The 18,996-nt window shown below is 43.9% G+C and overlaps 2 protein-coding genes across 3 annotated transcripts; both read left to right on the top strand.

Annotated features, from left to right (window-relative positions):
• The first annotated feature begins 1,219 nt into the window (after window positions 1-1,219).
• On the top strand, window positions 1,220-9,812 carry LOC121610569 (matrilin-2-like). The gene is made up of 13 exons (XM_041942746.1): window positions 1,220-1,340; window positions 3,104-3,293; window positions 3,464-4,036; window positions 4,131-4,253; window positions 4,357-4,479; window positions 5,275-5,397; window positions 5,582-5,704; window positions 6,507-6,629; window positions 7,369-7,491; window positions 7,597-8,007; window positions 8,117-8,269; window positions 8,755-8,847; window positions 9,608-9,812. Exons 2-13 carry the CDS (start codon window positions 3,167-3,169, stop codon window positions 9,661-9,663), a joined length of 2,151 nt encoding a protein of 716 aa, XP_041798680.1. The 5' UTR covers window positions 1,220-1,340; window positions 3,104-3,166; the 3' UTR covers window positions 9,664-9,812.
• Window positions 9,813-10,216: 404 nt separating this feature from the next.
• LOC121610653 (skin secretory protein xP2-like) lies at window positions 10,217-18,406 on the top strand. 2 transcript variants are annotated; one of them, XM_041942874.1, is made up of 4 exons: window positions 10,217-10,587; window positions 13,602-14,750; window positions 16,850-16,915; window positions 17,082-18,406. In XM_041942874.1, exons 1-3 carry the CDS (start codon window positions 10,500-10,502, stop codon window positions 16,909-16,911), a joined length of 1,299 nt encoding a protein of 432 aa, XP_041798808.1. In that variant the 5' UTR covers window positions 10,217-10,499; the 3' UTR covers window positions 16,912-16,915; window positions 17,082-18,406. The 2 variants fall into 2 exon arrangements, with proteins under 2 accessions (XP_041798808.1, XP_041798807.1); XM_041942873.1 differs by having other exon boundaries at window positions 13,599-14,750.
• Window positions 18,407-18,996: the final 590 nt, after the last annotated feature.

Here is an 18,996-nt window from a genome sequence, read left to right as displayed (position 1 = left end):
GTGAACTCAGAACGAATGACTTAAAATAAAAAAGAAATTCTGATTGTTTCTGCTGTTGACACTGACATTGTATGGTCAGCATAAAGCGCAGATGTGGCCCTGGAAACTATTAGAGGTGACTGTGCATAAAGGTGCTCATTGTGTGGCAGGCAGGTACCACAAGAGTGGTTGGAACTATGTTGACTTTATTACTGAGTCTTTCCATAAACTGCTGCTCCAATGAGGATGTGGAGAGTTCATCCAAGACACATGAGTAAAATTACCACACGGCTCTTTCACAGTGTCTATGACCTATTAGACTGCAGGACAATAGAAATGTACAGTATTTTCTTTTGGTGGAAAGACTTGACGCCCCTGCTTTATAACATCATTGCTTACAGCACAAGATAAGATCATGTAGAAATGAGTGGACTGAAAACAAGAGCAATAATCTCTTAAAACATATTTAAATAAAAACTGAAGTTTTATTGCTCAATTTTTGTGCAAAGTCTGTTATAAAGCAAATAAAACAGAAGTTAATACTCAGTGGATGATTAATACACATACCCTTTAAAATACATAAAATATCCCTTAAATCCCTGGATTTGATGCCTTCAGTGTCCCTGAATCTGAAATCATGAGGGCTGCTTATGTATTGCATTAGTTTAGATTCAAATTCAGATTCAGAAAACGGCATTGCTCCCTGCAGGGAAATTGTTTTCTTGCAGTACAACCTGCTCAACGCAAGGTTAGAAAGAAGGATGAAATACTTAAAGCAGGTAAAGAAACTACAAAAAAGATGACATAACCATAATACTATTGATAATAGTAAAAATGTGCAAATGCAAATGTGTGCAAATGTAAAGATAATAAAGCTGTCAATAGTAATACAAGCAATACCAGTATTAGTAATATGAGTTAAGAGCTCTACTTCAGCTGTACTTCAGCAGAACAGGGCATTGATTTTTTTGTTCTTTAATGTAGGAACAAACTGTGGAGCATGAACAAGGTTCAGGGCTCATGCCCACTCAGCAATCATCCTAATAGGAAATGTTTGAAGGTGTAAAAGTAAGGAGTTCAGTCCCAAGTGTTGGTGGATGTGTCCACAGAGTTGCTGTTTAACATGAGCCGAACAAGAGGCGTCTCCGTGGTTGGAGTTGGAGTGGGAGTAAACAGAGAAACAGAGAGTGGATGGAGTAAAGGACAGAGCAATGCAAGTGCCTGGACAGACTGGGAGAGGGCTGGGATAAATGCATGTTTACTGTCTGACTGATTCTTCCTGCTGGAACCCTCCTGACCCAGTGCTGGGATTTACTGAGAAACTGAATAGGAGTTGAGGAATTGCTGGTTTTGATAGCAGGGTGAGTAGTTTTTGATTTATTCTCCTCATAGCTTCAGTCTGTTTAGTTGCTGGAGTGCTGCAGAGTCTATTTGCATACTTGGAATATCTTATTTTAAAGGAACTCATACATTTTCTTGAGCTTTTTTAAAGAACATTGCAAAAAGTGGAGTCACCAGCTGCCACCTGTGTTCTGTATTTACGTAGCTGAGATATCGTCTTAGTTTCCATCACCTACATCATGAAAAGTCATCAGAGATAGGGAATGTGCAAAACAGAGATCAGGTCCAGTAAAACACGAGTAGGTACATGTTGTTTTTGTGTTTCATAGTAAACAAGAAGCCTTGGCTTTAATTCATGTGCGAATGTGTTTTTATCACAACCAGACTAAATATTTTGGAAAATGTTTTTCCTAAGCGGTGTGCATATTAAATGAATCATCTGTAGGCACGTGACAGTGAAGGACAACATTATATAACATGAGAACATTTAAACCTGTGGTACAGTATGGAGAGCTATCACACTCAAATCGATTGTAGATTTGTTACACTGACCAGCAGTCAATGAAGAAAAAGCTGTCAGACCTGCGGCAGAGAGACATCAAACAGATGTGAGGTCGGAGGTCGACAGCTCTGTGCAGGATGCAGCATGGATATGTGACCCCTGCAGGTCTCAGGTCAGCGGCTACCATATACATGTCTGTGTGGGGCTGTTCATCTGCCAGAGCTGCGAACAGACTGAGCACCGAGTCAGTGTCATCACCCTGAACAGAGCTGAAGCCGCTGTTCAGAACTCCATTAAGAAATCTTGAGATTCTATGCTGCCTTATAACTAAGATTTGTCCATTCAGTTTTTGAATGTGGATGTATTTGCCATTTCTACACCAATCACAGACAGGGTTCAGACAGCAGTGGAGCCTGCAGTCTGATATGACAGGTAATGAATGACTCTCCTGGGGACTGGATGGGGAAACAGTCTGTCGTGCTTTTCAGTCTGTCTTTAATCACTTTAACCCACCTATGCAGCAGTATATCCAAAAGCTCATTCATGTGGAGTTTGTTGACTTCATATGGCAGATGGGAAAACATGACACTTGTGTAGGCCACAGTCATTTAGTCCAAAATGGAATTCAGCCATAAGTAAGTTAAATTTACAGTCGGATTACGTCATTTGAAATGTGTTCTTTCCTCTGGCTCTACAAACCTGTGCAATGCTGTGTTCATCACATCTATACACACTGAAATGTGAAATCTGAAGCTGAGGAGGTCAAATATGTGGGAGGTGAAAGTTCCCTCTATTTTTATCCTTCCTCATCATTAACTTAAAGCAGCGTTTCACTAGTCACCTTAGTGACACACAGTCACTATATTAGTTTCCTACGCCAAGCTTTCAGTCCCGCATGGTTGTTTGTCTGTTAGATGGCAATTTCACGTGAAGTTAGACCACGAGAACAAGAATCTGGTTTGCGGTGTGCCACCATGTGTCCATTTGTAAGGCACATTACATTTTTATTTGTGAACCTTGAACCTTTATTTCACTGGATTCCTTGGCAGACAAGCACTTTTTTTCCACTTCAAAGGCTTTGAAAACCTACATCCTCCATCAGCTTCTTACTTTGAGCGATGTGGTCCTTCATGTGGCCAAAGTTTGGACAAAATTCAAAAAATCTGGAACATAAAATATTTGGATTTGCCCCAAAAGGTTATTATTACTTTTTCAATTGCCAAATTAATTGATTGCCAATTTCCTTCTTGCCTCTCTCTTTCTCTGCCTTTGTCTTTTCAGGCTCGTACTCTGTTACTATCAGATCTTTCTCTCTAAACGCTGCAGCTGTCTCCTGCAGACAGAATGAGGTCCCTGGCTCTCGGCCTCTTCTGCCTGTTGTGCTGTAACGCGGTTCGACTGGACAGACGCCGTCCCAGACCCATTGCAGCCAGAGGGCGAAATGAGACAACTGCCCAAACCAAAGCAGTGGGTAAGTTAGCAGTTACGTAAGTTTTGCAAAGTGCAATTTTTTTCTATTTCTTATTGTCTATAAGACACAAAGTCAGAGCTCTTGAAATCTAGTTCATTTCGACACAAACTGAGCCGTGAGTTTGCAATATATGTTTCTCTGATCACAAACCTCTATGTCTTTGGTCGCAGAGAACCCTTGCAAAGCAATCCCGCTGGATTTCGTCTTTGTCATCGACAGCTCCCGAAGCATCCGCCCTGACGACTACGAGAAGGTCAAGACCTTCATCATCAACCTGCTTCAGTTCCTGGAGGTCGGCTCTGAAGCCACACGGGTCGGTCTGCTCCAGTATGGCAGTGTGGTCCAGCCCGAGTTCTCCCTCAACACGTACACCACCAAAGCTGAGGTGGAACAGGCGGTGAGGAACATGGAGCACCTCGCCACTGGAACAATGACCGGCCTGGCCATCCAGTACGCCATGGAGACATCCTTCACTGAGGAGCACGGAGCACGCCCAGCAAACCTGCACATCCCACGAATCGCTATGATAGTGACTGACGGGCGGCCTCAGGACACAGTGGAGGAGATTGCGGCTCAGGCGAGGCAGGCTGGCATCCAGATCTTTGCTATCGGAGTGGGCAGGGTGGATATGAACACTCTGAAGACCATAGGGAGTGAGCCACACTCTGAGCATGTGCACCTGGTGGCCAACTTTAGCCAGATAGAAACCCTCATCTCTGTGTTCCAGTCCAAACTATGTGGAGGTGATGAATCCCATCTTTTCATTCCAACGTCGCTCCTCTCTTGTGCATACGTATTGTATAAACATATGTGTTGGTGTGTGTGCGTGTGTGCCAGGTTCAGAGATGTGTGAGGTGGTGGACCATGAGTGCCAGCACATCTGTGTGAGCAGCCCTGCTTCATACAGGTGCAAGTGCAGGAAAGGCTTCACCCTCAACCCCGATGGCAAGACGTGTAAAGGTGAAGGAGCTCCTTCTCTCTCATCTGATCTGTTCTTTTTGAAAGGTTTTGCAGGTTTGATTCTGCAAACTCCACTGAAAGCAAAATTCTCTTTGTTCTGTAGCTGAGGATTTGTGTGCTGAGGTGGATCATGGCTGTGAACACATCTGTGCCAACCTGCCTGATGGCTACGAGTGCCGCTGCCGTCCAGGATATGAACTCACCATAGACCTGAAGACATGCAACAGTAATACGACATTTCATGCTTTAGCGAGGACTCTGCCTTCTTCATCACTGGTGACCCTAACCTCTTCCATCACGTCCCCTTTTTTTGTTGCTGCATTCTACATTTGAATATGCAAACCTCAAAAAATGTTGCTCAGTTGCATACACATGCAGATATTTTTCAGCTCCTTTGTTTTTTAGTGTTTAATGCCTTGAATGCCAAGCTTTACTCTGCAGGTCTTATTTCTAAGTATTTTTTTCTACAATATTTACTCTTGATGGACAAGGGAACACCTTGAGAAAGGATGATCACCATACGGTTTGGTGAATGTACTGTAATATCTCTCCAATCCGAAGAAGAGCCAGCATTCTTCCTGCCAGCGGCGTCCCTCCTACCACTGCTCCCTCTGCTCCCCTGGTAGATGTTAACAGAAAGTAAAGTGGGGGAGATTTCCTGGAGGAAATGTGCTTTAGCAATCACCAGAACAGCTGCTGAAATGTGGAGGTGTATCCACGGTGTCAAAACAAGACCGACTGTTTGATCTTTCCTGTCTTGAATTCACAGATCCACACCTGTACCAGAGTCTTTTTGAGGGTGGATTTGGATTTTTAATTTTCTCTTTTGTCACATATTTATCATACTTTTGAGTGTTTGTTGATCTGACAGGCAGACAGAACTATTAGTAGACATTCTAGTAGTCACAGAACTACTAGCAGAAGAAAATATAACATTAAAAGCAGCAGTGGTGTTGCTGGAAGTAGCAGTGTTGGAGTAGGAGAGGTACAACAGCATTAACAGGAGATTCATCCTCCTCAGAAATAGACTTCTGTGACCTGGGGAACCATGGCTGTGAGCAGGACTGTGTCAGCGTTCCAGAGTCCTACATCTGCAGGTGTAAGAAGGGCTACGTCCTCAATCTGGACGGCAAGACCTGCAGCAGTAAGTGCTTCTATCCGGTGGTGAAATGACACAGTCGCTTTATAGCAACATACTGAACTCTAATACTAAAAAGATTTCAAGTTGCCACACGTGCTGATTAGTGTCCTCTACAGCCATGACTTATCATTTGTTGATAGTGTCGACAGCGCTTCAGCCTCTGCTCTCTAACGTTTATACCACCCAGAGATCGATCACTGCGCTGACGGCGCCCACGGGTGCGAACAAGAGTTCATGAACACAGAAGACGGCTGCGTGTGTAAATGCAGGAAAGGCTTCACGCTCAGGCCTGATGGGAAAACATGCAAGAGTAAGTGTCACAGGCTTTTTTTCAGCTTCCTTACTGTAATTTAAATTTTTTTAGACTTTTAGAGCAGGAAAACACTTCAAACAATAACGTGTTATTGATATATAACAAGTGCTGATGTATATAGTCATATTTTGTGTTACAGGAAAGGCTTCAGGTGTTCTTAGGATGCGTGGGGGCTGTACATGAAAAATTGTTCTGTGTAGATCTAAACTTCAAGATTATTTAGCAGTCTGGAGTTAGAATAGAACAGAATAAACAGAACAAAATGAAGAATGCAGGAAAGGAACATACAGTATATGTGCTCAGTACATTTGGTATAATCTGTCTGTGAGGTTTTGATCTTTCCAGGGCAGAAAGTATTTACTCCTTAAGCCAGCCTCACCTGATAAACTGTTTGCTTCAGAGATCGATCACTGCGCTGACGGCACCCACGGGTGCGAGCAGGAGTTCATGAGCACAGAAGACGGCTGCGTGTGTAAATGCAGGAAAGGCTTCACGCTCAGGCCTGATGGGAAAACATGCAAGAGTAAGTGTCCAGAGCTTCTTTCCTCTGATTCCAACGCAGACATTTCCCTCACAATGACGTTATGTCACACAGTAATATCTACTGTAGATGTCCAACAATTTGCCTTTGGGGTCGAGTCCAACAGTCCAGCATGATCACAAGCATGCCAACTGTAGCACAAGAAGAAACGTCATACTGTATTACTGTTATCACCACTGGTGATGAATGCTTTCCATGTGTCAGACTGGACAGTGGGCGAGTGTTGTTTCATTTTCTCTCCCTGACTGCTTGCTGCAGAGATAGACCATTGTGCTGACGGGAAACATGGCTGTCAACAGGAGTTTATGAATACAGAAGATTCATGTGTGTGTAAATGCAGGGATGGATTCACACTCAGGCCCGATGGGAAAACATGCCAAAGTGAGTCCGAGCTCATTCATTGTCATTAGTATTTGGTTACCTGCAGCTAAAGGATGTGATGTAGATATTCAAAAACACTGACTCGATGGACACTACAGAATAGAAGTGCCTGAGAATAGATGACATACAGTGAAAAATACAAAAAAAGTTATGTAGCAGTGGGTCTCGTTACATTTTCTCTGATTTATTTTCATTTCAATTCACATTAATCTGTGGATAAGTGAAGAAAGGCCTGATTTAAATGTGGTCACATATTTGACAGCATAAAAAAGATAGAACTGATGTCCGTGTGAGGCAAAGTGAACAAAATGCAGAACATAATCTTTCATGCTGTCAGTGCTGCTGTGACTGTTCCGGTATTTATATGTTACATAATTTTGAATGAGTTTTGAACCGGTTGTGAGGTCATTGTTAATCCCAGTGCTCAATGAAAATTCTGTTTTCTCCTCCCCCCCGGATTAAGGGGATATTCTGTGTTTATGTTTACCATCATGCAGTATTCATGTCCTCAGATATTTATTAGTCTAACAATGATGGTGATGATGAAAACAGTGGATTTACAGTTACAGTAACTCCAATTAGGAATACAAATTTTCCATGATCGTACATTGCAATTGTAACGTCTCCAACAACTCAGGGCCCTTCATGATGTATCATACCACTGAGGAATATTTTGCACACTTTTATGTGCCACAGCATCATCAAACTAATCCTTGTTTCTCTATAATTCATCTCTCAGGTCTGGATCTGTGTCAGACAGTGGACCATGGCTGTGAACACCAGTGTGTCAGCACCGCTGACTCCTACATCTGCAGATGTTTTGAAGGATTTATGTTGGCTGAAGATGGCAAAAGATGCAAAAGTATGAGCTCAACTTTCTCTGATATAGAACTTCTCCCTCAGAATTTGAGTGAAATGACATAAAAGGTGTTTTTGGTGTTGTATTTGATGTCCCTGTCTCCGACAGAGCCAGAGTGTGGCGACGGGGTCATGGATCTGTTTTTTGTAATCGATGGCTCCAAGAGCCTGGGCTCTGCTAACTTTGAGCTGGTCAAGCAGTTTGTAAACGGCATTGTGGACTCGCTGGACATTTCCAGGACAGGCACACATGTTGGCCTTCTTCAGTACTCCACCAAGGTGCGCACAGAGTTCACCCTGGGCCAGCACACCACGGCGCAGGGCATCAAGCAGGCTGTGTCCCGGATGCAGTACATGGGGAGAGGCTCCATGACTGGCTCAGCCTTACGTCACATGTTTGAGTTCAGCTTTTCAGCTAAAGAGGGAGGCAGGCCGAACATCCCGCGTGTCAGCATCGTGTTTACTGATGGCAGGTCACAGGATGATGTGTCTGAATGGGCTAATAAAGCAAAGAACTCTGGTACACTGATTATCTTGCCTTGCCATTCAGATGCACTACAGCTTTTAATCAAACTTAGTTGTCTCTAATGAGCATGTCCTGTTATTGTCTTGTTTTCTGTTATTTTCAGGGGTCACAATATATGCTTTGGGGGTTGGCAAAGCCATTGAGCAGGAACTGAGAGAAATAGCTTCAGAGCCTGATGAGAAGCACCTTTATTACGCTAAAGATTTTGAGAACATGGGAGAAATTGCAAAAAAGCTCAAGTCCAGGATATGTACAGGTACGTCACTACAAAAGACACTTGAACCCCTCAAACAGGGTCTTCAGAATTGTATTAAAGTGCTCCGAGTTGAAATCTATAAGAATATGACATTACTAACAGGACTGTTCGGTGATATTTCATCTGAATCTCCATCCAACAGGCCAGTTTCCTGAAAACACTTCCTTCCATTAAAATGGTGCATCACTGCCACCTGCTGCTGCTCTGATCACCACTGATTCGAGCAACTCTATCCATTCTTTTAGGCTGCAACGCTGTGTGAAAACACATCACAGCAGGCATTTCTGCTTCACAATCACGTGCACTGCTAACTGTGTCCCACCCACAGCTACATCAGTCTCTACGGGCAGGGACAGGAAGGCAAACCTGCAGGGAAAGATTAGAGGAGATGGGCTGAGGGAAAGGGCGAGATAGGGAAGGTAAGAAAAAATAAACACGTCCAAGGACGGGAGGATCTTCTCATCTCATTTTTTCTTTCCCCACAGACAAACCATCGGAGGAAAACATGTGCCAGTGTGAGAACGTGATAATGTTTCAAAACCAGGTCACTGAGAAGCTGAAGAACCTGGTGCAGAATAATATCCTTTTCTCACAAGCTAATGACTTCACGCTTACACTAACATTCAGTGTTTTTGTTTTTGGTAATCTTGGGCAGATGCAACTCTGCAGTTCTTAGACTTTTTCTGTCTGGATGTTTGCCTCTAAGGATGCTTTTCCAGGACAGACTGTGCAATACTGCTGAAGCCACCAGCAGTGGGGATGAGAGCAAAAATGATCCATGTTGTTTTCAATCCTGAGAACAACTTTAATTGGGTCAAACACTGCTAAGTACCTATACCATGTCTTTTGTTTTCTGATTTTTGAAACTAATATGTCAGAAAGCCTTAATGCTGACACATGTTGTGAGGGCATGTCAGGCACATAAGTCATTTTAAAGGCAGAATGAGGAGGATTTGTTGATCCTGGTCAAAGTTGCCCCCTCCTCCCCGGCTCAATGGCTCCTCATGGATGCATGCTTATGATCCGGAGTCCCGCCCCTCACACCCTGTGCGCTGCTATTGGCTGGAGGCTAAGCACCTACTGTCTAAAGTGTGATGCTCAGAAACATCCTGAACACGTGGGCAGGATCTCTGCAGATAAATACACCTCCACACACTCCTGGTGGGTCAGAAGAGATGATTCAGAAGGATTACTTTCTGCCTTTAAAGGTTCTACTCACCCAAATTTCTAGAGAAATTTCGTCGAATGTAAGTCCTCTTTAACATAATGCAAAACACATTTCCAAACTTTTGGGTTGTGTTTTCATTTGTTCCTGCATCTTTCCCTTAACATGCCTACTTGAAGCCATGTCAAAGAAGCTGGACACGCTTGAGAATCAACTTGTGCTCAAATGAAAAGCTGAGACTCGCCCATTCCCGCCCACACCCCCACCCCCACCCTGCAGCGTAGCATTCACAGGATCCCTTTAATTCTGCTCTACAAGCTGCACTGAAACATATGCAAATGAAGGGCTTTCCAATGAAGCTATTTATACACTTTTGTATACAACACAATGTATTTTTGTCTGTAATTTTCTTTATGTAACGTCAAATCAAATCAATAACTTTGTACAGTAAGCTGTCAAATAAACATTTCACACTTTACACTGTTTTAGTTTGTTTTTATCAGGCTTCATGATTACTGTGCCAGATATTTAAACAGTATTCAACTCGGTACTTAACTATTTGTCACAAAAATGAATGTATGCTGTCTTTCCATGACTCAGTTCACCACAAAAATGGAACCACTCTATAAAGAAATGCAAACATGGCCCATGTGCTACCCTGAACGTTACCACCAGGTGGTGGATCTCTTCCAGTGGGGACACTGAGAAAGGGGAGGATACTCATCTTAAGCACATGTTTGCCTCCTCCTCCTGTATGAACAGTGTGACTGTGAGCAGGAGGCAGTCAGGGATCATTCAGCAGTAGTGCCTGCGCTGCTTAGCATTGCCATTCTCACAACAGATCTGGGTTAAGAGGGCAGCAGGCCATGCATGAACACACAAAGAGACAAGGGGAGATAATGGTGCCCAGCTACGCTTAGGAACTGAAGAGCTATAGCTGTCCATGTTTTCACTGCCAGACAGCCTCTGTCTTTGCTAGCAGAGAGCAGTGTGGACTCGTCTTTGCTTCACTAATAAGTTCCAGGATTTGTTTGAAATTCATCTCTAGTCTTTTTTTTTTCAAACATGGGGTGCTCCTCATCCAGTGCACAGACGGTTGATCAAGAGAAAAGACCAGGTACCAAACCAGAGGAGAGCAATGGAGATACAGTGGGTAAGTGGTGGCCACCTATGTAGAATTCAAATGTGTGTGTATGTGTGTTTTAACTGGAGGTGTATGAAATATAACAACAAATAATAAACAACATTTGGTCAAGATGTACACAGTAGTTGCTCTCGGTCACTTTCACTGAGTCTCACTGAGGGGTGTGTGACAGCCGGTCTAGTACACCGTGTGCTTTCTCACTCTCCTCTGCTGCACAGCAGGCTACAGCTCATCACGAAGAGAATTATTCATGCTGAGCCACTTTGTCCAAAGTCGTTGGTATTTATTTTTAGTCAGTCATCTCTGGCTTGATGTCCATTGAAAGCGTGTTGACAAAAATTGTAAACTGCATTGCATGACTTATTGATGAAATGAGACCTGAGAAGGAGCTATATTGTATGATCCGATTTAATTCTCAACCTCATTCTACCATTTACATGTAGATGAACCTAGACTGGTAGAACTGAGATACAAGTCCTACGGTAGCACTGTGTGAAAGCCAGCTGGGAGTGTTTTACAGTCCATCTGCAGCCTGAGGCAAGGGTTGCAACCCAACCTGTTTTCTCCCGCCGTGCAGTCGACTGATTTGTCACTTAAGGTGTTTTTTTCACACACACACACAAAAGAGTGCCTTTTCTGCAAGATCAAGCATTAGCATCGTCTTCATGCTTTCGAAGTTTGTATGCAAAGGTTTTCGCAAGCAGTCATTCAAAAAGTAAGTGGCTCAGATTGTCATCTGTGCACGCATGATAAGGAGTGTTTGAAATTCGCTCCAGGAATTTACAGCTCACACAATGGATGCAGGCTTGCAAAGGAGACAGAGGAGGGGCCAGGAGATTGATGCCCCTTTGAAAAGCACCAGAATGTTTTCAGACTACTCTGAAATTCCTCTGCGCAGGAGGGCAGCACCCGGCTCTCAAACAGTTTAGTTTGTGGAGTGGAGTTTGTGGAGTCACGCTTTGCATATGGACACTGTGTTCAAGCCTGTGCAGACGTCCACCAGCGGGGCTGACACAGACCATGATTGTCCATTCATGGCTCCGGCCTACGGGCACATGGCTCTGTCAGGCCAGGCTGCATGTACAGTGTGTTCTCACTGCATCTCGCCTCATACGCACGACACGACAGTGGCCTTGTTAGAAAGTGTTCCTCTTTGATTTGAATAAAACAAGTTTGTTTTTGAGGAAAGCAACGTATTCTGTCGTTAGTACAGCTGGCATAGTTCCTCTGCATTCATGTACAGCATTTCCATCCTCCATTATGTCGCTGTGTGATGTTTGTGTCAGGGCATTGTCTCTCCAGCCAGCCGGCTATGGTCACCTGGAGAAGCTCGGGTCCGTTTCCAGGCTCTTACATCACCCCAACAAGAAAACCAGTTATTGTGCTCTTTGCCCAGGCAGGCTTCTCTCAATGAGGCTGAATGGGTGGAGGTTTTAATCATACAGTGTGCAGTCTGTCTAGCAAACCAGCTGTATGCCATCCAAGCCACCACTGGTCCCATCCCCTGTCCGGGCCCCCTGTCTGCCCCCCTCCCTCCCCTCTGTGCTCTTGGCCAGCCATGGCACTGTTTTGACTGGGATCTCTGTCATCTCTGGCTGCTAAATCATGTTGACACACGAGTCATCCATGCCTGGAGAGGCTGTCTCTGTCTCGACCCAAACACACACACTTTTTAACAGCACTTGTGGCCTGCTGTGCAGACAACAGCTTTGTATTCTTTGTGGTAGTTGATGTCTGAGGTGGATTTCTGCTCACAGGAAGTGGACAGTGATGGAAAGCATGTTTGAAATCTAGAAATGGAAAGCGTGCAAGTCAAAATCAATTATAAGGATTTGAAGGTTCACCTGTCTAAAAACCTCTGCTTTTACAATTCAACACTATTATTATAAATAGTATTTCACATCAACACTTTTCTGTGTTACGTGTCCTTCCACCAGCTCATTTTCATTTGAGCTGCCAGCCCGTCACATTCCCTTCCACCCATCACTCTCGCCTCTTTGTACCACTTCTGACAGACAAGTAAAATCAGGAAGCTGCAGCGTCCAAACTATCCACCCGTTCAGCTTCTGGTTTGTCTCATTGGTGAACAAAATGTTCTTTGCAAAGAGTTTGCTGTGAAATACCGTTGAGGGAAACTTTGATAAAAGACACACAGAAGGCTGCTGTTAATGCTGTTGTGATTCCTCTGAGATGTTTGACTTTAAGTCTCCAGGCCCTCTATTGTTCCTGATGGCTTGTTCACATCCTCAGATATGAGAGCAGAGGTCAGGGAATGAGAATGAAGGTAGGGTGTCTCCTCAAAGGCAAGCTAAGCCATCGTCACATGTATTTTATTTCCCCTCAGAGGGACTTGCATGTCCTCGGGGCTTCAGACAAAAACAGGCTCAATGAATCAGATTTTCAACTACGGAAATGAAAGGATGTTTCCTCCAGCACACATTCTGTGTGCTTTATTGCCTCATTTCCTTTCTCCTGCCGTCAATGTTGAGTTAACGTGCTGCTTTGCTGTATTTATGGCTTTATGTGTTATGTGTTTCACATCTATTAATTATTGTCTGCATAAAATGTGTTGCTTTTCATAAGTTTTCATGGTCATGCCGCACTCTGCTGATCTATAAATGAAACAGATTTTTGCAAATTATCATTTTGAAACCAGGTTATTTATTCAAGAAAAGAACTTACAGGGACACACAGAACAACCTACACAATAGCAGTTGTTTCTTGATGGTTGAATGTCGATTTTACAAAGTTGATAAGAATATTGTCATGACAAATGCGGTAATTTATTAACAAAGAAAAACACTGAATTTATAGATTAGCTCAAGGACCACCAAGAAGCTTCAAGCTTAATCAAATGAAGAATCTCCTTGAAAGCTTTTTTTTGTTGTTGAGCATTGTAATGTAGATATTGTTAACAGGCCAGCACAAGCTGAAAGGACTGATGAAGACTGATAAGTACTGCATGCTTGCATGTTGCAAAGACTAATCAAGCTTCTCTTTTGTCACCTCTGTATTGGCAGCAGTCAGAAACGGCATCATCGCAGAAGATGCACAAACCATTGAGGACCAGATGCAGCTGCCTGTGCAGACTGCCTTACCTGACGATCTTCAGCCGGGAGCAGATGACGAGGCGGAGGCCGTGCTAGTAGCCCTGGAAGCCCAGGAGGATCTTGGCTCTGGGGAGGATCTCTTGGCGGCTCCTGAGCCTCAGGCAGAGCCTGTCGCCCCCGCAGAGCCAGCTCAAGAGGTTGCTGCTGCTCCTGCTGAAGCTGCCACTGAACCTGAGACTGCTGTAGCAGTGGAGGAGTCACTACCCCCTGTGGAGGAAGCTGCCCCCGCAGAAACTGTCGTGGCTGAGGCCGCTCCTGAGGTCAAAGCTGTTGCTGAGGCTGCAGAGGAAGCCCCAGCTGCTGGATCTGTTGTGCAGGCAGAGATCCCTGCTGTTGCTGAGGAGGTGAGTGCTGTGCCAGCTGAGGCCCCTCCTGAAGTTGCTGCCGCTGTTGAACCTGTTGTATCTGAGCCAGCTGAGGCCCCTGTAGTTGTGGAAGAGGCAGCAGCTGTAGTGGCTGAGGCCCCTGCTGAAGTGGCTGCTCCTGTGGAGGCAGAGGCTCCAACTGACAATGCTGCACCAGTTACTGCTTCAGCAGCACCACCCGAATCCTCAGAACCAGGTGAAGCACCAGCAGCAGGTGACACTGGGGCCCCAGGTGAAGTTGTTGTGTCAGATGAGGCTTCGGCACCACCTGAATCCTCAGCACCTGTACAGGCAGCAGAGCTTCTAATAGATACAGAGATTGCTGTAGCAACTATTCCAGAGATGCCTCCATTGTCTGCAGTTGAGGCCCAAGCTGAACCTCAGCCTGCTGTTGAGGAGGCAGCCGTACCTCCTGCGGCCCCTGCTGTGACTGCCCCACCAGCAGAGGCACCCGGCCCCGCAGAAGCCACCTCTGCTCCAGCTCCAGAAGCTGAATCTGCTGCTCCCGAGCCGGCCCAGGAGACAGAGGTTCCAGCATCAACACCGGCGGTTTCAGAAACCTCCTCAGCAGCCCCAGAAGCTCCAGCAGCAACTGTGACCCAAGAGCCTGCAGCGGACAGTGCAGCCATGGCAGGGACTCCCGTGGTTGAGTCCACCCCAGCAGACTCAGCACCGGCCCCTGAGCCCTCACCTGAAGGTATGAAACTCTGACTGGCACCTCTGTGTTGTCAGTAATTTTATACAGTTTCCTTTGTACAGTCAAATATACGGAAGATATAAGATAACATAAAAGAAACAGCTGCTTTTCACAGCAGTAATGGAAGGATGAATAGATTCCCACAGCTATTTAAAGCAGATTTTCATTTGACTTTAATACCTGACTGTTGACACACTGCAATGTGGTGTGGTCACATTTCCCCCAGAGTATAAATATTAACAGCTGAAGGGTGAATACAAAAGGATTCCAGTCATGATGGCTGCCATTGTTAAAGAGCACTGAATGTCTTGAAGGAGGTTACGACTAGTGTGGTTTTCTGGCCCAGTGGTTTACTTGATTAAACACAGAATTGTTTCCTGGCAAACCTGTCATGTTGACTTAAACTTTAAGGCATCATACCATGTTTTAGCCTGCCTGATAAGGCATGATCAACAAATTCTGACAGACTGACCTCCACCCAAAAACCGTCAGCCCTCAAACGGGTTCAAAAGCCACTGGCTGAAATAGCTTGAGGAATCTATGCAAACATGCATTAGGCACTAATGATGTGCAAACAAGCAGGAAGAGGTCAGAAGGGGGAAAGGGGTGAGACAGAAAGACAGACAAAACTAAGTCATGTGCACATAGATTAGATTCTGTTTACATCCAGGTAAAAATTAATGGTCCTCCAACAGTCGACCCAGCCAATCCATCTTCCTGCCACACAAATGGCAGGAGTAAGACTGTTCTCTTCAAAGACACTTACACAGCATCACCCCCTATGTAACCATGCGGATATGCGACACACACACACACATACACACACGGGTAGCAACACCAAACTCGCCGTAAACCATCCAACTGTTCTTGTAATAAGCATTTCTTCATTTAGGTTCCCGTCTGTACTCCTGTGATTAGTTGGAGCTGACAGGATGAACAGGATATTGTTGGGCCGCAAGGCTGAACAGATAACACAGTGTGAGAAATAGAAAGCAGCCACACACTCTCCGAGTGAGAAATGAAGGCTTGTCTCGAGTGTTATAGCAGGAGCATGTTGACAGCACAACAGCTCCAGTCACGCAACTCTCACTCATTGTCCTCTATTGTGAACTGGCTACAGAATAATCCTGCCCGGCTGCTTCAAATTACACCAGACAATGTAAATGCTCTATAAGGCTGAATGGATTCCAGTCACTTTGCATGTGAAGTAAAGTAAAACCATTTTCAGGCTCATTTTAGGGAGAAATTCAGTCAATCAGTTGTGTTTGTGATTACTATGTATGGTTCTACTCATATTGTCATTCCCCTTCACACTGTTGCATCTGTTCTGTTTCAGTTAGACTACATTGTAGTGATGCTATTTCTTCACTCAGTACTGAAGCTAATGTCTTTAAGACAGGTGCAGACACAGCAGCACTTTTTTACATGCCTGGCCACAATATAAAGAATTCTACACCTTTTCATTTTTCATTGATTTTATTGGGAAAATATGACGACTGCAACGCTTTAAAATCTGTGTGCTAATTCTCAAGTGTGTATTCTGCATACTGACCCGTTGACTAAACAGAACCACCAGTGGTCAGTTGCTTGTGTAAAGGGACATAGCTTACGGTTTTCAGGACCTGCACCACACTCTTGACTCTCAGAGAACATGCTGTACTTTCAGGGCAGAGGCGCCCCTCCAGCCAAGCACGTGTAAAATACTGGTCTTATGTGGAAGACATATTGCATAACTTTTATGAGACTTTCTTCCCGGAGGCTCAGTATGACGTGTGTGTGTGTGTGTGTGTGTGTGTGTGTGTCTGTGTGTGTCTGTGTGTGTCTGTGTGTGTGTGTGTGTGTGTGTGTGTTTAGAGGCCAGGTATTCACTAGTAAACCAGCTCAGCAGAACCAGATGTGGTTTAAAACAAATGTTTCACTCTTCACTTCTGTGTTTTGTATTGTGACAGTCTTCAGTTTGGTGATGGTTAAGTCATATGTAAAACAAGCTCAAAGGTCCCTCAGCATGACGACTATAACGTGGCTTGTATTGAATAAAAATCTCATTTATTGATTTCCCCTCAATGTGTGTTTTTGTGTGTGTGTGTGTGTATGTGCAGTGGTGTCTACAGCTGTGGCCTCTCAGGATGCAGAGGGTGAGAAAGCCAAAAAGGAGGACTGAGTTGGTAAGAGCACAACCACAAACCACTTTAACCCAACGCAAATAACACAGGGTCAACTCAGCATCCAGGCTAACTTTACATGTTGTTTGTGCTCTTAAAACACTGAAAATGAATAGTGGAAGTCTATGTCAGACAGGATTGTCTCACTCTATTCTTTATCACCTTTCAGAGAGAAGAGATTGACCAAAATAACAAAAACTCCAAAGCTACCATCGAAAGGCAACTGGAAGGAAAACAAGACGAAGCAACAAGCATCCCATTTTCAGTATTTTCTCATTAGCGCTCACCAAACTGTACTCCAGATACATTAATATGCATGGTGCCTTAATAACAAATTGTTCAGGAGACATCAGGAGTTTTCCCTCATTTGTAAATATAGACTAAGTTTTTCTACTGAGACCTTATGTGCCTGGAGCCACATATGCTACATACAAGCCTATGCAAAGAAAATGGTCTAAAAAAAATATTTAGGATAGGTTGGATGAGAGAAGAGGGTGCAATATCCTGTGAAATCTGTGAACTCTTGTGACAGTGTGATGAATTAGGGAAGGATGCTTGGTAAGGAAATCCCTGACTGTTTAAAGTAGCTGCTTCTGAGGAATAAAAGCCAAACACAACTGTGAATAAAATTATGCAAAGAATTTGACCTGATGTAAACGCCAATCTGGGTGAATGTACCACACACTGGCCAAGTTTACACTGCTAGCTAATTGCAACTTTTATCACCTGCATGAAACAGATTTTTAAGGCTAACATTAATTTTTGGGGCAGAAATCCACATTTTTGTTCGGTGTTTACGGATTATTTCATTGCAACCTTTCTAATGAGGTTCATGTAATTAATAGGAAAGAGTACTAAATGTTGAGTAACAGAGTGTCCAGTATGATACTGATAAGCACTACTGCAAGTCAACTTTATTGGTTTCCATGGAAAAAAAAGGATAAAATATGTGCTTTTGTTTTGTGTAAGGAAGAAAAAAATGCACAAAGTTGATATGTAAAAGATTAAATGAGTCAGGTCGCCAGGTTGAGGATGCAGATGATCCCAGCGCTGATATGTCATCTTGCTGTTCTGATTCCATTTTGTGCAGCTGTACTGTAGCTGGGTGTGTGTATGTGTGTGTGCGTGCGTGCGTGCGTGCGTGTGAGTGAGAGAGAGAGAGAGAGATTATCTTCCTGAAAACAAAGACATGTCCAACTATGACTTTAAAGGCATCATAAGGCCTGGCAGCGCTGATGTCACATTGGTTTGGGTTTGAGTGCATTGCATACTTGTGTAGCACTGTAAGAGATCACCTTGTAGACCTGATTTTTAAAATATCATTAGTTCTACATGCTGTGCTAAAAAAGTGTCAAGTTCTTAGAGAATGATTTCAACTGTGTCAGATGTGATGGACATTGTGGGAACAAAAATTTGTGTTGATGTTTCTCTGTAATATATTCATTTCTGAGCTTTGCCTGTGATTCTGCTAACCTAGTGTACAGAATAAAGTTTCCCTCACTAATACATGTGCTTTTTTAACACCCCCAATGCATGTTTCATGTTTAAAAAAGAACATGCATACATAAAAAATGCATACATAGAGAGCTGAGGCACACGTCACAGAATGCTGAGAGACAGTAGGCCACTTGCATTATCCAAAGGCAAGGCTGACCTTTCAAAGAGAGTTGTTTTTCATCATATGGCCTGCAGTCTCACAACTTCTTCAAGCAACATATTACTAGAACTGATGTACACAGGTTCATTTTGGAACAATTCCAGGTAAAAAAATGTTCAGTTTTTTTGCTGTGCACAGCAACTGGAAAAGTAGCCCCAGGTCATTTAAACTAGTACCCTTATGTGCACAACACAGGCCCTGGCTTGATCTCACAGTTCATAACTCAGGTTCCCATTTCCCAAGTTTGAGGTGAAGCAACTAATGTATTTATTAGCATACTGTACCATGCACGAAATGCAGTTTGTGACCCCGGAGCACCCGAGTCAGCAATTGTCTTAGGAAACATGAATGTTCTTAATATTTCACATAACTTAACAGGCAAATTGAACAATGAATACAGCTGCTTGAAACTAGACAGGATCATTTC

This window comes from Chelmon rostratus, chromosome 8, assembly GCF_017976325.1.
Source record: "Chelmon rostratus isolate fCheRos1 chromosome 8, fCheRos1.pri, whole genome shotgun sequence".
Classification (NCBI taxonomy): Eukaryota; Metazoa; Chordata; class Actinopteri; order Chaetodontiformes; family Chaetodontidae; genus Chelmon; species Chelmon rostratus.
Note: the sequence above shows the minus strand (reverse complement) of the source record. Positions and strands in the feature narration are given on the sequence as shown.